Source organism: Ursus maritimus, unplaced genomic scaffold (genome assembly GCF_017311325.1).
Source record: "Ursus maritimus isolate PB19 unplaced genomic scaffold, ASM1731132v1 scaffold_5, whole genome shotgun sequence".
Taxonomy (NCBI): Eukaryota; Metazoa; Chordata; class Mammalia; order Carnivora; family Ursidae; genus Ursus; species Ursus maritimus.
The window spans coordinates 20615991-20637410 of record NW_024426663.1 but is presented as its reverse complement, the minus strand read 5'-3'; the positions used below and the strand labels follow the sequence as shown (position 1 = coordinate 20637410).

The window sequence follows — 21420 nt, the reverse complement described above, 5'->3', positions numbered from 1 at the left end:
AACTACTTTGATAAAGAAGTTGAACCACTTGATAAGAACCTTGCCCTGCTCCCACTGGCTGAGTACATATATCACCCCCAAAAAAGAAATCCAATTTACACCTTTCTTCCCTCCCAAACACATATATCCCCCTTTTGTAAAAGTATTTTGAGCTGGAAACTCAGAATGCTCACTTGTACTTGTGAGAGAAGCTGCTTTTAACAAACACTATTCAATGGAAAAATTTGAACAGCAAAACATTAATTAAAAAAATGCACCACAGACACTGCATCACTAAGAAAGCCAGTAACTTTACTGAATTGTCTGCAAAATACAAATTATACCTTATTTCCAGCAGGAGAAACTTTTGAAAATTCCCCACTTTTATTCACTACAGACAGCTGAATGAAGTCCCTTGAGATACACAGATGTGGTTTAACTTAGTTATAACATCTTGTCATCTAGTGGCGACAAAGTCCAGCTTATGCCGCTGTGAGCCTCTATTTGAATATTTGTTGCAAATGCTTGTATGCCCTCATTTACAAGCTATTTTAATTACTGTCATGTAATGGAAACAAGTCCCCAGAAAAAGAAAAAGAAGAAAAATGATACAGCAAACCATCGGAAGCAATCCAAATCCTATGCCTACAGTGACCCGGGTCTACGAGAGAACACTGGTACTGCATTCAAACCACGACAGAATCCATGACTTAGCTGACCTCTCGGAATTAAACTGAGGTATGAATCAATTTGAGGTATGACTAGGGAAGGCAAAATGCAATACCCGATTATGAAAATAACCAAAATGGACAAATTGAATGTAGAAGATATGTGGCTTGGATTGCTCCACATCTTTGGTTAAAACATATTAAGAAAAGCCTTTAATTACATCTGTAGTCTGAAGCATTCTAACAGACACCAGTATTCCATCAATCTTCAAAAGATCTGTAGTGGCAGGAAATTAACGCCATGTAAGTGACGACATCACAGCAGATGGCACAAATGGGAACAGATGAAGTGTGCCATGCTGAGGCAACAGCCTTTATTGAGGGTTCAAGTGGCTGCGTCTTTAAAAAAAAATTTTTTTTTTTAAAAGAAAGAAACTACAAAGCATTTACCCTCTGGAAAAACAAACAAAAGCATAAAGGGGGCAAAAAAACCCGCTAGATCTAAATTAAAAGATGGGTATGTAAGAAAAACAAATACATCGAAAGTGTGAGAGGGCAGACATTCTTTTAAAAAATGTATTGGAATTCTTTTTTTTTTCTCACTTTAGTCAACCTTAAAATGATCTGAGGGTGATAGGTATTTTCATATTCATCATTACAAAATGCTAAATTCCACCTTTGGGAAAAAAATAAGCCATTTTACTAAAAAACACAATTTTAAAAAAGGTTGAAATGAACAGCCTTCCACTCACCAATGCATACAATATACACGCTGTGCAGCTTCCCTATATTGCATCAGTGTTACCAGTATTTAAGCTTAATATTACCAAAAATTTGTTAAGACAGGATTAGCTATAACAATATTTGTAGCTGTGTAAAATGCTACTTATGGTTCTTTTACTTGCAATGAAGAATGTTGCCTAAAATGTTACTCTAGGATGGGTTATGTAAAATCATACTCCCTCAGGGCTCTGCCCTAAACTCCTGAATACAAAGGATTTACTGTGATAAAAACCCAAAACCATACTAGCTTTGCGAATACAATAAATGGTAAATTACAGATAAGGTAGAAGGGTAAAGATAGACAGTGATTGTTTACAGAAAGTGACTCATCACAATCAAAATTGTGCTTTTTCTCATTAAATCATCTTAAAAAAGTTCTCAGATTATCCCTCCGCTATCTTGCTACCACTTTATATGAATTCAGTAGTGGGAACAAGAGATGACTGGCATCCATTTTCAAGTGATTCTGTTCTTTTCATGTTCTTATAAAACTATTGTCAGAACTGCTATAAATAGCCAAGGCTTCTGCTGGTACTTCAGCTTACTTTATCTTCAGCATTATAAATTCACTTTTCTCTTTGTTGCTGAGGCAAATTGCAGGTAAAAAATTAATATGGCTATTTTTTCATATTTTCACATAATGACCCTTTCCCACCCACTGGTAAATTTCTGCTGATATTGATAAAGTGTTTTGAAATGACAAAGAACATTTGTGACATGTTTGCATATTTTATACACATCAAGTTATAAGGATGGTTTTAAGGATGGGATCAAGTCTATGGTGAGGAAAATGACTTTCTTAGATTTCCCCCCACATGTGCATAAATATATGTGTGTGTGTGTGTGTGTGTGTGTGCGCGCGCGCACGCACGCGTGTGTTTTCAGGGATGATTCTGTTTTTCCTCTGCATAAATGATTTTCTTTCATGTTGCATGGATACCTTGAGTAGTGGGATATATGAAAAGGTTGAAAGATTTTTTTTGTTTTGTTTTTAGTATATAAAACGTTCGTACAAGGCAGGCTAGCATCCTATACGGATACAACCAAAGGTGTGATGTGGTCCAATCGTGGATTTCAGATCAAGTTAAGAAAATACAGCCTAGTTAGTAAGGTCTCTTGGCTTCTGCCACCCAGCGGCAGCCTTTTACAGTGAGAAACACATAGCAACTATGCAAGTGAAAGAAAAGGATGGATAAGACATGTCCTAGGCGTGCTACAGCAGTGTTGCTCTTACTGTCTGGATCTTCGTTGCTGTGTATGTCAATGCACATGAGTGGAGATGAATCGACAGATCTTCACATTCCAAGAGAAGGAAAATCATTCCTAGATTGAAATCTCTTTTAAACAATATATATCAACTTTTTTTTTTATGGCACTCACTTTTTAAAGGGTCTGAAAATTAATCCTTTATAGACGAATATTAGACAAGAGTCATCGTTATTTTTTGAAAAATTTAAAAAAAGGGACATAGAGAGGTTCTTTAATGGGATTTCTTGAAATGGCTATTAAATCTCTTTATTGAAGAAAAAAATAGATGACATACATGCTTTATGCAGAAGTGACATTTGGGGGTCCTGACACACCGGGATTGTTCAACAGTCCTATATTGCTGACAAGATTGTTGAGGGTCAGTTAAAATAATTAAAAATGGATGACGAAGCAACTATCCCTTTACCTGCTTCCTTCTTGTCTAGCACCCAGTCTTTCACATTTTTCTTCTGTGGGAATTTATAACTTGTGCGTTGAGTAAACGCCATATCACTGATTTCTAGGGCCATATTTGCAGGACATGTGCCCCAACACAGCTTCTCTATTCTGGGCATGTTTCTAAAAAGTGTCTCAAATTCTAGGCTGAAAACCAACCAGATAATATAGGATACGGGCAAGTTAGGGTATGCACTTACTGAATTCCAAGATGCATGGTGAAATGGTGAGATCAGAAAGGGGCCCTGCATTTGATAATAATGCAAAGACAAAAACAAAAAATAGCATGAAAGAAACTCATTAGTATATACAATGGATGTTAGTTGACCCAATAGATTGCTAATGTATTAAAAACAATTTAGGGTGTTGCAATGTGATATGTTCTAATCCCACAGGTTATCCTTTTGACAGCTGACCTTGAACTTATAAAATGTATGCAGAGTAAAAGAAAACAGAAAGAAAATAGTTACTCAAATGTGCAACTGCACAAATATACCCCCCTCCCGCTATTAAGATAACAAAACTTCTGCTATTACCATAATATTATATATATTAGAAAGCTATACACAAGCATGTTAATTTCACAGATTTTTTAAAAGATTCTTAATATTTTATATAATTAGAAATACACATTTCAAAAACAAAACTTCTACAAAGAGAAAACAGTTATCTTGGTTAGCAAAGCATGGAGTTCCTCATGGCTTAGGGTAGTGCTTTCTATACAAAAAGTCCTTTTTGGTTTTTTACAGGACTGTTTAAAATATTAGCGAAGCTATCAAGGGGGAAAAAAACACATTTTGGCTTAAGTAAACTACAAAAAGCCACAAATGCTTTGCAAACTCTGTCTTACCTTTTATATGAAAATAAGCAAAATGTAATGTACATATTTTTATATTTTTATTTAATAAGAGATGCAGACCCAGATTTATTTATTTATTTAATTAAATACGTTAGCCCTCAAACTCCACATTTTTTTTTTAAATAGGTATGGTCCTCTTTTAATGGTCGTTGATCCTTTTTAATGAGTGCCATACGCCAATGATATGCGTGCAGGTTTGTGAGCGCGTTCTCGGGATGTCAGGTGACCTGGTGTGTTCCTAACATTTACCAATGGCCACCCTTTGCCGGGTCTGTCCAAAACATCTATACATTTTTCTATATGTTGCATAACAGCTGCTCTCTCTTTCAGTAAAGATCTGCCGCTTTTGGCAAATGTTTCCTTTTGTCTATTTACATGTAAATAACGTTGAACCTGCAACATGACACTATCTATTGTAACATACATTTTGCAAAGGAGCACAACAGTGAAAAGAAGTTAGCCTTAAAATCTATTTTGTACAAGTGTTCTGTTGTACAACTCAAGTGCTAAGCTTATCTCAGCATTTCTGTTTATCTTTATACTGTATCACTGAGGCAATTTAAAAGTACTTTTACAAAACAGAGTACCTGACTTTTTTTTTTTTCCACACACAGCACATATAATGCATATCGACCCCCCTTCCCCATTAAGGTATAGCACACACACACACTGCAAGAAAAAAAAACTATTAAGTAATAATCTGATCATGTTGCCCATCCTTCAGAGAGTCGCATGCGCTTGACTGAGGGACTTTCCCTTTCGTCCGGCGAAGGTCTGGTGAGTCCAATGGGGGAGTGGAACTCATTCCGGTGGTCCTCTCGGTCGCTCCCGTCGTAGGAACTGCTACAGCTGCTCAAGCTGTCAACAGGAGATCTCCCCGCCTCGTGGCGCGTGTGTTGTGGGTATCTCGAAGGGGTGGTGGTACGGTCTCTAGGAGGAGAAACAGGTTCTGACTTGATGTTGAGGCTTTGAGTAGAAGGCAGGGAGAGATTTGAACTCTGAGATAAATGAGTGCTAGTGCAAGCTCTGTAGGAGGAAAGGAAACCCAGTTACAGATGGAGGAGGCCTGGAGCCCCCAGGAACTCACAATTACATCAAACATCAGCTTCAAGACTCGCATAGACACCGGAGCATGCCCACAGGGAGGAGAGCGTGCTCGGAAGCACGGGGTGGGGGGGGGGGCAGCACCTTCTCAGAGCCATTGAGGATGCCTGGGAGTAATTACACTATTTAACGGGGCCAGGCCTCGTGAATCGTACCTCTAGTCTCCGACAGGCTCCCTACACATACAGGTTACCGGCTCAGAGAGGCTTAACATGACATGCTGGAAAAAGCATTTTCTGTGTCCATGGAATTTCTCCCTAGACTAGTTCCAAAATATAATCTAAGATTTAAGATACAACATTTAGCTTTTGCATGAGACGTCTTTGATTTACTAATGCACGTGTGTGGAAATTATCGTAAAAAGCTTGTGATGGATATAAACGCTTCCCTCCACGTAACAAGCACATACACATGAGGTTGTACAGTCTTCAGAGAGAGTGAAGAGAGTTCAAATTTCAAACGAATAAATCCATAAAATGCTACATTTAACTATCTGGTGAAAAGCTTGGAGGGGGAAAAGATGGGGAAGGAGGCTGAAAATTAGCTGCAGAAAAGTTTCGTGTTGGCTTAAAAACACATAGACTTCCTACCCCACTAACCCTGGTCAATAGCTGGACTTTGTTCATCCTTTCTCAGTTACGTGGGATGCACGTAGTGTCTATTTTCCACAAGCACCTTCACTTTATCGCTGCTAGTCTCTCCCTGCTGGGGTACGTAGTAGGATATCACTCAGCCTGTAGTTGTAATTGGCATGAGTTGAGGAACCTGGATTTGTGTAAGGAAGGCTGTTGTAAAGAAGGATCTAGTGTGATTTTATTGCTTTTATAAGCCTTAATCCTCATCTATCCCAGGAGAGTATAACTTTCCCTTCTTCCAAAATGTGGAAGAATTTGGATACTTGAAACTCTGGAGGGAAAAGCATTAAGCCCTTAGGTGTTGACTGGCAGTGGCAATGACTTTGATCAGGATAAACCGGAAGGACACGGCCAACATCAATCTGAAGATGCTCGTACTGCTCTTGCACTCTGATCGCACTGACATCCGTGGCTAGAGTCAGCATCACTGGCCCACAGTGTCAAGAGAGATCTCTCTCCTAGTGACCAGTCACAGTGCAGAATAATCCATACAGATACACCCGTTCTAGACAAAGGGAAGTGAGCCTACCTATGCATGGATGTGATTATGTGACTTTCAAAGGGAGAGAATTAGGTGACGCTAAGAAGTCATTACGAGCAGTGACAAAATGGGTATATATTTCAGAGGAAAAAGTGGAATAACTTGGGGCTGGCTTTTTGGGAGATGCAATTCGGGTTCAAGATGTATAGAGATATAAGATTAGTCAAAATGAGTTTAACTTTGAGTGATGTTTTATACAAAAGCACCACCTACTGGCAAAGAACTACTTTCCTTCTCTTATTAATAGATGAGCTAATGTCTACAGTGACCTAAAGGAGAATTATTTGTTTCCCTAATAAGCCTTTCTTTCTCCGGCTTTTATGTTCTAGAATCAAAACAGTCTTAGCATTTATATCAAGTTACCCCATTGAGTACATATGATTTTCAATCACCTGTTTATACTTGTCATGATTTATTTGTAGTTTTTATTTTACAGTCTATATGAGTTTATTACTTTTCTAAGAGTTTAATTAAATAATCTTTAAATAAGAAGATATTAAGATGGGGTGGGGGGAAAACACCTGTATTTCAAAAGGATCCATAGTGGTGGACTATTTTATCTTGGTTCAAAGTTACTTAATGATTCATTTTGAGAGTCAGAGGAAATCATCTTTTGATTTCTGGAAGAAAGAATTTTCCTGGCTCTGGATAAGAACGACTATTTCACTAAAATTTAATTAAATGCTACTACTACGAAGCACACAACTCTTTAATAACGAACGTCAGTTAGGAGTCTGAAAACAAAGTGGCGTATCAACAAATACTTTTGACTACCCTTTGACATTTAGATTGCTTCTTCACAGGCGGGGAGATATGGACAATTAGAAAAAAAAATTGGTGAGTTGGACTAGTATAAGAGTTAATGTGGATCAATTAAGCAAAACACAGTATGATTAAAATGCTGTTTCTTTAACACAGCTTTTAGAAGCTGCATCATCTACGTATTTCCTGTGTCTCCCTTTACGACCTGGCTTGTACAGGTTTTGCTGCATCTCTTCCCCATAAGAGATCTAACACTTACTGTTCATCCCTTCCTATAAACAAACAGGCTAGCTGCTAAGTTTGCTTTTTGGTGGCATTTCATTCGACCCTGAAAGCATCTATGAAGCATTTTGAGTAGTTCTGGGGACACGAAATCCACAGTAACAAAATGTACGTGATGACTGAGGTTCAGCCTCGTTATAGTGTGGGAGAGGATTCCAAATAGAATGAAATGTAATTGGCTAGTCTCTGTTATCAAACTATTATCTTGAAAAGAAAAAGCATTAAAAGTCACTTAGCTGTATACATGCTAGATTCAGATACAAGCATGTTGGTCTGCTTGTTCTTGAGAACAAAATTTTTATAGACACAGATAATTGTGAAATGCTCCATGTGTGTGGGTGAGAAAGAGGTGGGTGGGGAGACAGAAGCCAGATATGCAAGTTGCCCATATCAAATCCTACAGCAAGTTTTCATGTACTACAGATGCCTTCCAACTGGGAAAACACCTACCCTTGCCCATAATTGCTCAGAAATGAAACATGACTGGATAGTTTTATTCAAATTTCTTACTGCCTCCGCCTGGAAATTAGACTATCAAACTATATTTAACTTAACCTTTTAAAAGTTGTCTTTAAACACCCACATCAACAAAGATGGTGTATAGAAATACTTCCAGAAAACAGGCTGCCCTTTTTTTAAGGTGATATGAGAAAAACGCTTAAAAATTTGAGGGTCATTTTCTCAAAAATTTAGAGTCAAATGACTGTCCCTAACCTTTGATGGCAAAGTTCCTTCTGCCAGTCATCCCTGCATCCTGCATCAAATCATTGTATGTCATTTAGCTGACTTGGTTAGATAAAATCAAATACTGCACAGAGTTAGAAGTACACCTTCAAAGAATTAAAGGTATTTCCATCAACATAACATGAAGAGCTCTTTTATACTCTTAATTTTGGGAAAGAACTGTGATGACCATCTTGGGCTGCTGGGAATATCCGTTTTGGAGGAACTAAAATATATTTTACTCTACTCTGAACACTGTATCTATACAAAGGAATGTGAACCCACCACACAAGAACATGAGGATACTGTAGCCTAAAAGAATACTGATTTTTTAAAAATTAATTCACACTGTAAGGAATTAAGGCACCTCATTTAATTTATTTTACATAAATATTACAACTTGGGATTTTAAAAAATAGTTTAACATTTAATTGTGTGAACATGGGCTAGCTCATCTGAAGGAACCTCCTTTTGAAAAAGCTATCCTGTGTATGTGTGTGTGTGTGTGAGAGAGAGAGAGAGAGAGAGGAAGGAAGGAAGGAAGGAAGGCAGGCAGGCAGGCTGGCCAAAATTAGAAGGACTGGAAGGGGTATCCTATCTATTTGAGGGATAAGGGAAGTGATTAAGTGCAATAAAAACTCATAGACTAAGTTCAGAATCAAATCATGCACCACGCGAACTGTTGTTGAAAGAAACCGGAACTAAACAAAATGCTTCATCCTTGGCTGTTGTAATTTGGTTCCTCTCTAGGCCAGTTCTCTCCTTTCTCATTTACTGAAGACTTTATTAAGGGCAGCAGAGAAGTAGATTCTTCCCATGTAATAGAAGGGACTTTTAAGATCACAGTAGAGTTGGAATACATAAATTTATATATAAAATGCAAATTGTCAGGTGTTACTAAAAACAAAAGAAAGCCACATTCAGAGAAAATAATATGGCTTTTGACATTGATAATTTCTAAGGAAATCTAGTCCCCTAATGGATGAATTTTGTGAAAAATGAGAAGTGAACCGCTGCCTTTATCTTTGCCAAGAAGCACGTACAGTGGATTCACTGCTTAGCCTTAGCGGTGCAGTGCTGCATGTATGTATTTCAAGATTGCCTGGATGGTCTCGTGTACTTAGTGATAATTACCTTAAAACATTATTTCAAGAAATGTCTCCTTGCATAGTTAACAATTCTGAGAAAATTTAAATGTCCTAAAAGGAGAAACTCTGTTGCTGATCAATATTTAATATATCTTCAAAGTTAACAATCTTTTAAGAAAGCACAGCAACAATGTCATGTGAGTTTCTTTTATTGCTTACATGAAAGGGTAGAGTTTCAACAATAATGATTCGTCAGCACATAAGCAAACAGTGAATGGGGGAAGACTCCATTACTAGAGCACTAATCTATGTGAAATCAATTCCACAAGAAAGCTAGGAGGGCAGGGAGGGTAACAGATGAAGTTGTGATGTCAGTCAGTGATTTTTTATTCTAATCAGTGTTTTATTTTCATTATCTCTTTAGAAACAGAAGTATAGAGCTAGCTAACTATTCTAACCAAATGGCTCACCAGAAAAGTAAAAGTGAGGTAGATATATAGAATGTTTCTAAAATATAAACTCTTATCTTTCAATATTTTATACCTTCCTAATATTTTCTTCTGAAGGTTAATTGCAGTTACGGAGTTTTTAGTTAAACTCAGATCTTTGATTCACGTTTTAAACTTAAAAAAAAAACCTATCTGTTTTACAAATAGGGTGAATTATGAATTCGGGGCTTTTTAAAGGTTTGAACATTTCCATAGATAAATGACAGGAGTCATTTCTATGATAAAGACATTTCTCAAAATTACCACAAGGGGGCAGAAATACACATATTCTGATTTCAGAAAACAACAAAATTATTTTTATACCCAAATTTAGGTAATTAGTGTATGTACATATACACATATATTTATATTTGTACAATATCTATAAATATATAACTATATGTGATGAGTACATTATAAATACATGAAATCAATAGAATAGTAGATCCTGTAAGTACTAGGTTAAGGTTAGCATGAACTATATGGTGTATGCTGAGTGAAAAGGATTCAGAAATATCTCAAAAATTTAAAGAACTTATAAGTGCCTTATCTCTCATGTGAGCTATATGAAAAGTTAAATAAATGAAAGTTTTTCATTGACCGAAGTGGAAACCAATATAGCCTAAAACAATAGAGAAATAATTGACCTCATTTTCACAGAGCACCCCTCCTCTTAAAAAATTGGAAAGTAATATTTAACTGACTTCGAAGATACTGATCTGATAATTACTTTCACATTCTGATAAAGCAGAATTTTACATCCTTTAATGGGACACTAGCGCACAGTATTTAGAGACTGCTTTTGTCATCCAAAAATGCATTCTCAAAGTGTTTTACAAAAGAAATAATATTGCTTACCCCAGCTGACTGAGGGCGGACGGCGGCATGTTATGTAGGTGTTGCTGTTGCCAGCCAGTTACTGACCCAAGATGAAGAGCGCTGGCGGTGTTGAACCCAGACAGAGATGACAGGTCTGCACTACTCAGAGAGTACTCTAGACCAACAAATCAAATAATAAGGGAAAATACTTAATTTGAAAATTATCGAATGGTAAATAAACATTTCCCATTGAAAAATATTCTATTAATATCATTTAATGATTATCATAAATTTTCATATTCTGGGGGGAGAAGGAGATAAAGCATCAGGAGAAATTTTAATTTAAAAGAGATGTAGCGTATGCCAAAAAATAGGGATTCCATGAAAGCTTCGAAGTAGTACAGCTTGCAAGTTTAGTTAATAGAACTACAATCTGGCATTTCAGTATATATGTATTTGATGATCTAGAAATGTTTTTTAAACAATCCTGAGAAAGTGAGCTTTCTATTACATCAAAGAAATAATGGCTCATTTTCCTTGAAATTAGTCTTTTATATTGAATTCAGGTTGGGTTAATAAAACTTTCAGTCACTTAAGGAAGAAAAATATGGATATTCACTTTGTCTTAATAACACATAGATAATGGTATAGTCTCTGGACACCACAGGTTCTAAATGAAGTTTCCTAATAGACTAGAAGGTAATAATACCTTTTTTAAATCTTGCTTTTTAATAAAAAGTATTTAATGTACTATTTGAACATGGCAAAGCTACTCACCGGTACCATATGTTGTTGAAATGGCTGATGGATATCCTCCCATCCCTTGTCCTGGTAAAGTAGGAGTTGCTACGGAAACCACTGGGGTAGCCAATGACTGAGCAGACTGGGAGTTATTTATCCTTTGATTCTTTTAAAGTAAATAAAGAGACATTACTGATAGAATTTTTAAAAGTTAAAAATATTAGATTTCAGTATTAGTTTTGCATATAAAGAAATAACTTGGTACAAATCTCATGAAATTAATCATTTAACATGTGTCTCTATGAACTCTGCCAACCCTATCATTTACAATCCTTCAAGAGACCAGTTGTTGCCATAGTAACCCATTACATCAGTATCTCCTAGGCAACTGAACTAGTAACAAGTACCATAAGCTTTATTATGGGTAAAAACAGACTATGTTGAAAACTGATGAAATATGTATACTGTACTCCATTGTTTCAGTTTTTATTCAAATGCAAATTAAAAAAAAATTAAAATCAACCATGATGGTTTTTGTGCTCAGTTCTATATACAGCAGAGCAGATGGGCAGAATTTCATGCTATACTCTGGCCAGCAGGTGGTGCTCTGACCACTTTTTTCAGATTCTTCTAAACTTCCTTCAGAACTAGATGGCAAAGCAGCTAACATGTATATTTAACTCCTTACAGCAAGAAGATTAAAGATTCCCATATATTTCAAGATCATGAGACTTTTAATTCTTAGAAAAATAAGTACCTTCATGGTTTAAATAACTAAGGAAATTATTTTTGTTAGAATTTTACTATAAATTAAGCCCTAAAATAAACTGAAAACATGGTCTTCACGTGCAAAGGTTGAGACAGAAAAATAAATAACCTGATATTCTTTTCACCTGTGTGTGGTACTTGAAATTAATGGCATTTAAATATGATTAATGTGGACACACTATGGTAGCTTCTGAAATCTTCCCGTTTTACTAGAGCCACACCACCTAAAAGTCACCTTGGGTTTCTCCTTTGCATGTGCAGTTTAAGGGACGTACTCTTACTACTTACCAAAAGCAGGTCGACATCCTCAGACTGAGAGCATGGGGAAGGAGTTTTATTAATTAGTGTCTGTAAATATTTATAATTGGGCAAAATCTTTCCAACAAAAGGCAAAGCATCTTCTGATAGACACAACAGTTTAAACAATTTTAAAACCCAGACTCTACAGATAACTCCTTACAAAGACATTCTTTGTTTCCCTTAATGAGCTGTTTGTCTCAAATGTGAAGACAATCTATCCAGTTTTCTGCACAGGTCAGTGTCTCAACCTTCATTATTTCAGCACCACGTTTTGAGAAAAAAAAAAAAAAAGATCGTACTTTTGAAACCCCACTTGCCAGAGGAGGGGGGGCGCTGCACCTGGTTGCTGGTGAGAGGCTCTACACCACTCACAGGATCCCTGGGAGAGCATCAGTTTTAAGAACTTGGAATAAATCTGCTGATAGAGACAGCCTGCCATGCATGGCCCACACTGCTTGGCTATGGCCCTGTGGGAGGTTTTATTTATTAGACCCAGTCTTTTCCGAAGGGAACGTTGCATATTATGTGATATTTTTTTTTGGTTGATATTCAAAATTAATCTGCACTGTGCCATAATAAACTAATCAGCTTGCAGGACTGTTTTACCCTGAAGCTTGCCACAGAGCACAGAAAGAAAAAAAAGAAATGTGTTTGCAGAATGATCTAAATTTGTCTACTGAATCTTGGTTTTAAATGTTCTCGCTCTTAAGCAAAGCTAATTTGGAGAACACTGATGTAAGTCTCTTTGTTGTTGAATTTGGTCCCACAGTTATTATCTTCGTCTTAGCCCTGTGGACCCAGGAGAAAGAAAAATGATAGAGTCCAGGGATATTATTTATACTTCTTAATTATTTATTTATTTATTTTTTCTTAAAATGCCAATTTTTTTTTGGATGTAAAATATAACCTTTGTTCTCGGAATGCCCTAGGATTTTAAAACAATTTGCTTTTAAGAGGTAGTTATTTGCATGAAGCATATATACGGAAAGACGAATTGAGGCAACGCACAGGCATGTCATATATTAATCATTGTAAAATACCTAAGAAAAGAATGGCCAATTAACAGGAGAACATTCATTTAGAAATTATGGAAAGGATTTTTGGTTGTCAGCACCTTGAGGACATAACTAGTTCAATATTACAAAAATCTGCTCTGAAATTCTCTATTCTGTGACTTTGAGTCTACCTTTGGTCAAACTGTATGTACTCCAACAGAGTAATAAGTAATGATTTTTTTTCTAATTATAAATTAGAGGCCTTAAAAAAAGGAAATGCTTTTTTTTTTTGCCCCAGAACATCAGTTTTATAGGAGGGTTTATTGGATGTTGTTTTTGGTTTTGTTTTGTTTTTACATGGAAAAGGGAAATGTGAACCAGTTACCAGAAATAATGGCTAAATACAAACAGGGCTCCTCCAATAGCACTGATAAGTTAATTTTCTGGGAGAACCTAAATAATTCAAAATGTTAGAAAAATACAAAAACAGCAAAACATATACAAAACATTATCAACATTTATTTAAAATGTAGTTTCGCATTACCACTGATGGCATCGTATTCTTGCTGCCTGGTGGAATAAGAACTCGGAGATCTGGTTTACGGTTATTCATCCCTAAATTCATGGGGGGAGGAGATTTTGCTTGCATATTCTTGTTCAAGTTACCAGGTGAGACCAGCAGACCTGGTGAGTTTCGGGGATTGCCATATCCGTTCCCTGTTAACACAAAACGATGAAAGCATTCAGGAAGAAATCCAGACTCAAGTATGTTCCTAGAGAATACGCTATGTGAGATTAAAAATAAAAGCTTAACAGGGTAAGACATACAACAAAGTCTGTAGGATGACTAACAGCCTCCATGTGGAGAGTAAGCTGATCAGTTAGTTTTTAAATATTGTCTGAAGGAAGATGAAAAATATTTAATGAGAAGAGCTAATATATACCAACTTGCTCAGAAATCAACGTATACTTCTTTTCTATGAAAAAAATTCAGGAAGAAAGTCAGACTGTTGTTCAGGGTCTAAAAGCACAGAATCGGGTCCTGCACTTTAATTGACTAGCTTGGCAGAGGTCTGGCTGGCATGACTCACTCTTTCAGTTCAATGGTTTGGGTTTTACTTTGTGCGTCCGCCTGTCCTTAAGTGAAGAAAGGGCACACCAGTAAGACTATAATTCCTAGGACACGCAGGAGGAGTAACCTCTTCCACAGTTTGCTGTTGAGTTCCCCTTGCCTTGGAGTGGTTACTCCTTATGGTTTTCTTATGTCTGGTTTGCCCTCCTCCCAAGTTCAGTGTGTGACCCTGAAAGCTTGCTCTCCTGCTCATGAAGAATTTCAAAAAGCAGGACTCCTTCTTAGGAGCTGAAATGAAGGCATGATGCCTCCACTGATATACTGATTCACCAAGGCGCAAGAATAGTGATCTAATGTGGACACTGAAAGGGTTTTCCTAGGTATCTGATGTTCAACCCCCTATGAACAGAACTGGATATCTGAAGGATGCCATTTCTCATAATTCAAAATATACTGCTCCATGATGGGAAGAGCTATGGAGGGAGTTGATGCAAGCTCAGCTGAGCCAGATGTCATCTGCTGGCTTTATCCACTGCCTCTCACTGGAGGGGAATAGAGACCCACTAGCCAATGTGACAATCCTAGACAGTTGTTTTCTGAAGCTCTCTAAAGGAGACAGTCAAACCTCGCTGTTACGGTCGGTCATCATTATCATTATCCTAAAACACAAGTGTCTATTACCCCAGGACGAATGATACTGTGTGTTACCCTGTGGGGAGGCAAGGACGTGGCCCCAGTCCTCAAAGGCCCTGCAATTTCTTTGTGGTAATCTGATACACACATGTGTGAAATGTCCAAACTAGGACAAGGCAGCCTAGGGAGAGGTGCTCACAGAGAGGTGCCATCCAGATTAAGTGTTACTGAGTTCCTAGGAGGGAAGAGATTATCCAATGAAGATTCACCTAAGAGGCAGCAATTGATGTGGGCCTTGAAAAAAGAGAAGAGATAGTAAGACATGCTGGCTTGTGACGGGGCTCGGGGAAAGGGCTGAGGTAGGAATTTACAGAGCACAGTCAGGAACACCATGAGCAAACTGGCTAGAAGGGAACTCATGAAAAGAGAAGAGTGTAGAAGACCTTGGAAGGACATGGAGATCTTGACTTCCAGGCTGACAGATCTTGGATTTAAATGGTGGAAATGCAGACCCATGATGGTCGCAGAGCAGAGCCGGAACACAGGCCTCTAAGTGGACAGAGAGATACACTGGCATCGGGATATCCTGTAATTTGGAAGGTCTGGGATTATGAAGCAGTCCGGAAACTATGGTGATGGCCTGAGCTAGAGACCAGGAGGGAGTGGGAAGGCAAAGCACAGGCATGTTTCAGGAAATATTTATGGAAACATCTTTTGAATTAAAATACATTTGAGGCGACCTGTGTAGAGCACATTTGTTCTTCATATCCCATTCATTTACCTGTCTCATTTTATGCATGAATAAACAGGCTGAATATATAACAAATAACTACAAGATTAAATCTGTCAATTGGGTCATCCGTAAAATTCTCCAAGTTACTGGGGGAAAAATAAAAACAAACGAAGCCCCCCTGCCCCAAACCCCAAAACATGTGTCAAGCACACAGTAGTTTCTTAGGAAATGTTGGTTGTATTTGAATATAAATTACTCTTCTATAATAAAACTTCGTTGAAAGTAGCTAAATTCTCTACAGCTGGCTAAATATGTCAAAAGCCAAAATTTTCTTTTCCAGTTAATTTGGACAGTTTTTGGTGGCAAAAGTTATTATATGAAACAAATACATTTACCTAGTATCACCAGGAGAGATACAAAGAATATGCTTACTTACAAAAATGCTTGATAAAATAGAGTTTATATTTAATGTGTCTTAACTGAATCATTCTTGTGAATATCTTAAGGCTCTAGTTTTAATTAATAGATTCTACTGGATAAAAAGAGACTGAGAAAACCAAGACAAAATTTGCCCTATACTTTCCTGTCAGCTGAAGTTCAGTCTGGTATACTCAATACATATGTCACTTATCTCTTAAGCCTGCGTGAGATCTGGTTTAAATAAACAATTAAATGGAAAATTAGGTGGGTAATTTCAAAAGAAGGGGGGGAAAAAGTCAGTTAAGCAGTGCAATGAAGCTTGAATAGATCAGAAGAAACTAAAACCCTGGCTTGGTAGATGCCAATACTGGTTTGCATGGAGGAGTTATTTTGCTAAAAGGAAGTAAAACCACTTTGTGAAATGTGTTGTCCTGTGATATGACAAGCACTGGGCCAGTGTGCGAAAATGGAAATGCTTCACGGATGCTCTGAGAAAAGGTTTTTTTTTTTTGAAAATTAAAAAAAAAATTTTCTACAGTAAACTCTGAGAAATTCCAACAAAAGCCTACATCTTTCTGCCCACAGTTATTAAACAATGATTTAGGGCAGCAGGAAAAAAAAAACCCAGTAAACATACATTATAGTTTTTCATCCAATAAATGCCTCAAAACTAAAAAATAAATAAATAAATAAATAAAAATAAAAAATTGAAAAGCTTTCTATTTTTCTCTTGGAATATTTCCTGTTATTTGGAAATTATGCCATTTTAGAAGATTAGTCACATATTTTAAGGTGTTTACATATTGAATATAAAGTATTTTGAACCACGATGACACTTCTTAAATTCATATTTTTAGAGCAGAAAGTTATTTTTAAGAACAAATAAATTCTGCCTTTTACCGGTGAATTTCTGCTGTTTTTAGCATATTGTGCCAGCTAGCATTTTGGAGCTGTATAATCACCATTTCTGTTTCCAGCCACCAAGTTGTTATTCTTTTGGCATAATATAGATTCAGGAATGCAAGACTGTGGATCCTAAACCAGCGATATAGAAACCTATCATTTGAAAATCAATGATGAATACATGCGTGTGGTTTACTGCTCAGAAGAGCCTGCATTTAAACTGGCTTGGAAACCGCGGGCCTCCTCCTCACTGAGAATGCTGCGGCCTGCGTGGAGGCTGTTGTCCTACCTTAAGATAAATTCACCAAAGAGAATGGTCTCATTCAAAGTCAGGGGTCAGGGAGGTGGGAAATGCTACCTCTCAATAACCTTCGGATATACCCATTCAACCTCTCCTCATGCTATGTTGTAAAGTCACTGTCCGCCTGGACAATGATCAATGCAGATGTGACTGTAGGCAGATGTCACCGACCTCTGACCACTTAAAAGCGCAAAAATTATAAAGCATGAGCGAATGGATTTCCTGATTACAGATTATAAGAAAATGAAGAACAGGCCGACTTTAGAGTCAGTTCGTTTTATAGTTTGATTTGATTAAAAATATTGTTTCACGTAAAATAGACAATTTGAGCATTCACAATATAATTTGTATGAAGGATAACAGAATCGACCTCGACTGGTTACAAGTTTCTAAACATTCATATTAAAACTAGTATAAATATACAAAACTTGAAATGTGGTGTTAGGAGAAAAAAATTTTTTTCTCTCCAGTTAACTTGAAAACACTTGCTGCTTTTTTTTTTTTTTTTTTATTGACTCCTATTTTAAGAAGTTGTAAATTCAAAGAACATATTCCTGGCTTACGATGTTGTCAGGAGGACATTTTGCCTTGTCTCACAGAGCTCAATTGAGCATGTAGCTCTCTCTGAGCCCTAAGTTCTAAAACTTTCTCTTACTTGGATATTTAGACATGAATCTCTTCACTTTTTCCTCCAGGAATTTCAATGATAAATACAAGCATACAAAACTAATAAGCACAAAACAGATACTACTCTTTATGAACCAAGGCTGATTTTTTCACTGGCAAAATTTTTTCTTCAGTCTCCCAAATTGTCATCTTTGACCATTCCAGCTTTCTCTTCCAGCTCCCTATCCAGTCAGATACCAAATCTTGTTTTCTTTAGAAATGCCTCTCTCCATCTCCACTGCCACCATCCTAGGTAAGGTTTTCATCGCCATTTGACTAGGTCTTTTATCAGGGTCCCTGGTCTCCAGCTGAAGGGTTCTTCACCGCACCTTAAGACGGGCTTCACAACGCTTGTGAGCTCCTTAAAGTTGTATGCAAACTTTTGTGCACATGTGTGATAATAAATGTAATGTACAGTCTCAAAATTTTCTCTAAAAATCTTTCTAAAGTGTGGCTACTGTTATGTTACTTTACAGACCATACTTAACACGGTGCGGTCGGTGCCCTGCTTGGCTCTCAGAACTGCGCATAGTCTGACCCCCTCTATTTCACCTAATTTCCAGTGTCCACAGGCAAGCTCACAGTCCTCTGGATATGCCTGAGTGTTTGGTCTAGCAGGGTTTGCTGTCCTGTGTTTTTTGTTTGTTTCTTTGTTTTTAAGATTTTATTTATTTATTTGAGAGAGGGAGCACAAGCCGGGGTGGGAAGAGAGGGGCAGAGGGAGACGGAGAAGCAGACTCCCTGCTGAGCGGGAAGCCAGAGGCAGGGCTGGATCCCAGGACCCTGGGATCATGACCTGAACTGGAGGCAGACCCTTAACTGACTGAGTCACCCAGGCACCCTGCTCTCCTGCTTAATTCAAATTCATTTTTAAAGAATCAATTAACACGGCAACTCTTTCGTGAGAGTTCGGACCACCTTTCAGACAACTCAAGCCACCTTGAGCATATTCCCTTCTCTCCTGCTGCAATTAGACGCAGTGATACACACAGAGGACTAGCTCTTTAAGTGTTTCAGACGCTTGCAAAACAGATACACAGACGATGCTGGAAAAATTAGGAATTCTTCAGGAATGGCACTAAAAGTTAAGTTCCTGAGGGAATGTGAGATGAGAACTGAAAATGTAATATGTAACTTGCTAATTTCAAATATCGAGGGTCTCTCCTCTATGTGCTACTTGAGAACATTTCTTATTTTAGATAATGATTACACACTGATGACCAAGTACACCATTGAGACAAACTGCTCATCAACCATATAATATTAAAGTCAGGAAATCACGCAAGTGCCCAACTACTAAATTTGTTTAGAGAGAGATAATTGAAGCTGCTTTTTCACTTGTTGCACCTGTTAATCATTTCACAGCACATTACCTTAGCTAACTGCAAGTGGTAGAATCAAATAAAGTAGAAATTTTCCCTGATGAAAAGGAAAACTCAGAAGCACTGGATCTTTTCTTTTACACTGACGAGTGCTTATGCTTACTGCCACAGGTTGTCTCTATACATCTCAATGATAATTTACTCATACAGAACTTTCCACCAAAAGATGGGCTGCATGATATCCCAGAAAAAAGAGCGGTGGAAGGATGGTAAAACTGCTACCAACTGGTGGAGCCATGATTTGAACCCAGTCGTGTGTCCAGAGTCCGTGCTTTGAAGGATAGCAGTGCTCTGCTCCCTGAGAATCCGTCACACTCTAGGATTTTGAAAACCCTTCTGTGTCAAATCTCATTCTAAAATTACACGAATGCGAAGGAGGTGAGGAAACAAGTGACGTGTGAGACCAGGGACGTGAGACCCAAAGGCCCTTCCTAAGCCAGAGGTGATGTGGGAGCTTCAACGGTCAGCTTGGCTGTCGTAAATGGCATTTCTGGTTGAGAAAACTCTGCACTTACACAAAGAGGCACAGAATGGTGATGTTCTAAACCGTATTTCTGGTCTCCTGGATAAATAAATATTTACAAATAGGAAATATTGGGTTTAGCAACAGTAAATGCCAGAGCAACTGTTTAACTTCCAGTGTGCTATTTCGAGTGGATGATTAAATATGCTCTTAAAGGTAGATTTTGTAATATTTTAGTCAATAATCTCTCCTGTAATGGAGGGCAAAGATGTTTACCTACCTATTGTCAATTTAAGAGACCAGCTTCCATCAGAACCACTTAACACGATAGTGAAATGCTCAGTATTTTATAGTATCTGCTATTAGTTGTTACCTGTAATTTCTAATACAGAGATGTATAAAACTGACTTTGTTTTGTAATTTGTTAATGGTATCTTATTTTTTGGAATTTGGGGCAAACTGCCACGGGATAGCATTCAGTTGAACCTGATATATTGATTTTCTGCTTTTACTTCAGCAAAAGGTTTTACCAACCTAGGTTTTCTTCTTTTTCTTTCATTAGAACACTTTGAAAACATTTACAGCATACTGTCTTGTTAAACTAGAGATGTCACATACATAATAATGCCCACTACCATCGATTAATTTTATATTTGAGTTAGTTTAGGATAAGTTAGTTTCCAGTATCAGGACATTATTTTGTATTCTCAAACATACATCTTTTCACAGTCATTTGAAATTACTTTAAAATTGTATACAATAAACTTGCTCAGACAACCCACTACTCTACTGGAAGCAATGCACTTAAAACAGTTTTTAGTAGAAAAATATTATCACCTTATAGAATTCAGTCTTATATTCACTGTGCCCTGAATGCCTGAAACCTTGTCAAAAGTGCTAGAATCTATGTTATTTAGCTATTGTGAATCACAATCTTTTTTTTTTTTTTTTTGAGGGAAAGGGAGATCTTTTTCATGGGATGGCTCTAAGGCAAAAGGCAACCACAAAACATGTGGAGGTCAGAAATCTGGGAATGATGAAAATTTTAATATGCCTACTGTGGAATAGAGGCAAAGCAGATTTTCTGATTCTTATCCTGGTAAAGACTCCTGATTACAGATTCTTAAACATAAAATCAAGTCTCCACTCTATCTGAGGGTTTCTTAGGGAAATAATATAATAATGCATAATGTTAGATTATGAAGAAACTCCTGTGAAACCTCAGTGTTTTTTGTGGTGTATTCTTAGAAAAAAAATCCAAGAATACACAAAAGCCAAGACTATTCTTGGCTGTACCAGTTAGAGGGCAGTAGATATTCTAAAAAGAGCCTGGCTTCTTCTTGACCATGTCACCCCAATGCTGAATCAGACCTTCACGGATTTCATATCTACCCCACTTGTCCTTGGTATTTCTTGGACCCGTTTTGTTTAGTATCTTTTGTGAAATTAACAGTCTATCTGCCGACTAGCACTGAACACTAAACATTCAGCGCATACAGTAGGCTCTGGATTGTGAGGCAGAAGTAAAGAAATTTTACTTATTACTGAGTTGTTTTTCCAAAGATTGAGAGTCTGTGTCACCAAGCAGGTTTGTTTGGGCAAACCAGT

The 21420-nt window shown here is 37.3% G+C and overlaps 1 protein-coding gene across 12 annotated transcripts in view; it reads right to left on the bottom strand.

Annotated features, from left to right (window-relative positions):
* Positions 1-270: 270 nt before the first annotated feature.
* The window catches only part of MEF2C (myocyte enhancer factor 2C), a 149155-nt gene continuing 128005 nt past the window's right edge, over positions 271-21420 (bottom strand). For 10 of the 12 annotated variants that reach the window (XM_008700829.2, XM_008700827.2, XM_040622102.1 and 7 more), the window contains 4 exons: positions 13784-13956; positions 11213-11342; positions 10475-10610; positions 271-5019 (listed from right to left, as the gene is read on the bottom strand). In XM_008700829.2, the coding sequence (XP_008699051.1) occupies positions 4698-5019; positions 10475-10610; positions 11213-11342; positions 13784-13956 (761 nt within the window). In that variant the 3' untranslated portion in view covers positions 271-4697. The remainder of the gene's footprint in view (positions 5020-10474; positions 10611-11212; positions 11343-13783; positions 13957-21420) is intronic. The other 2 variants (XM_040622106.1, XM_008700828.2) reach the window with 1 other exon arrangement.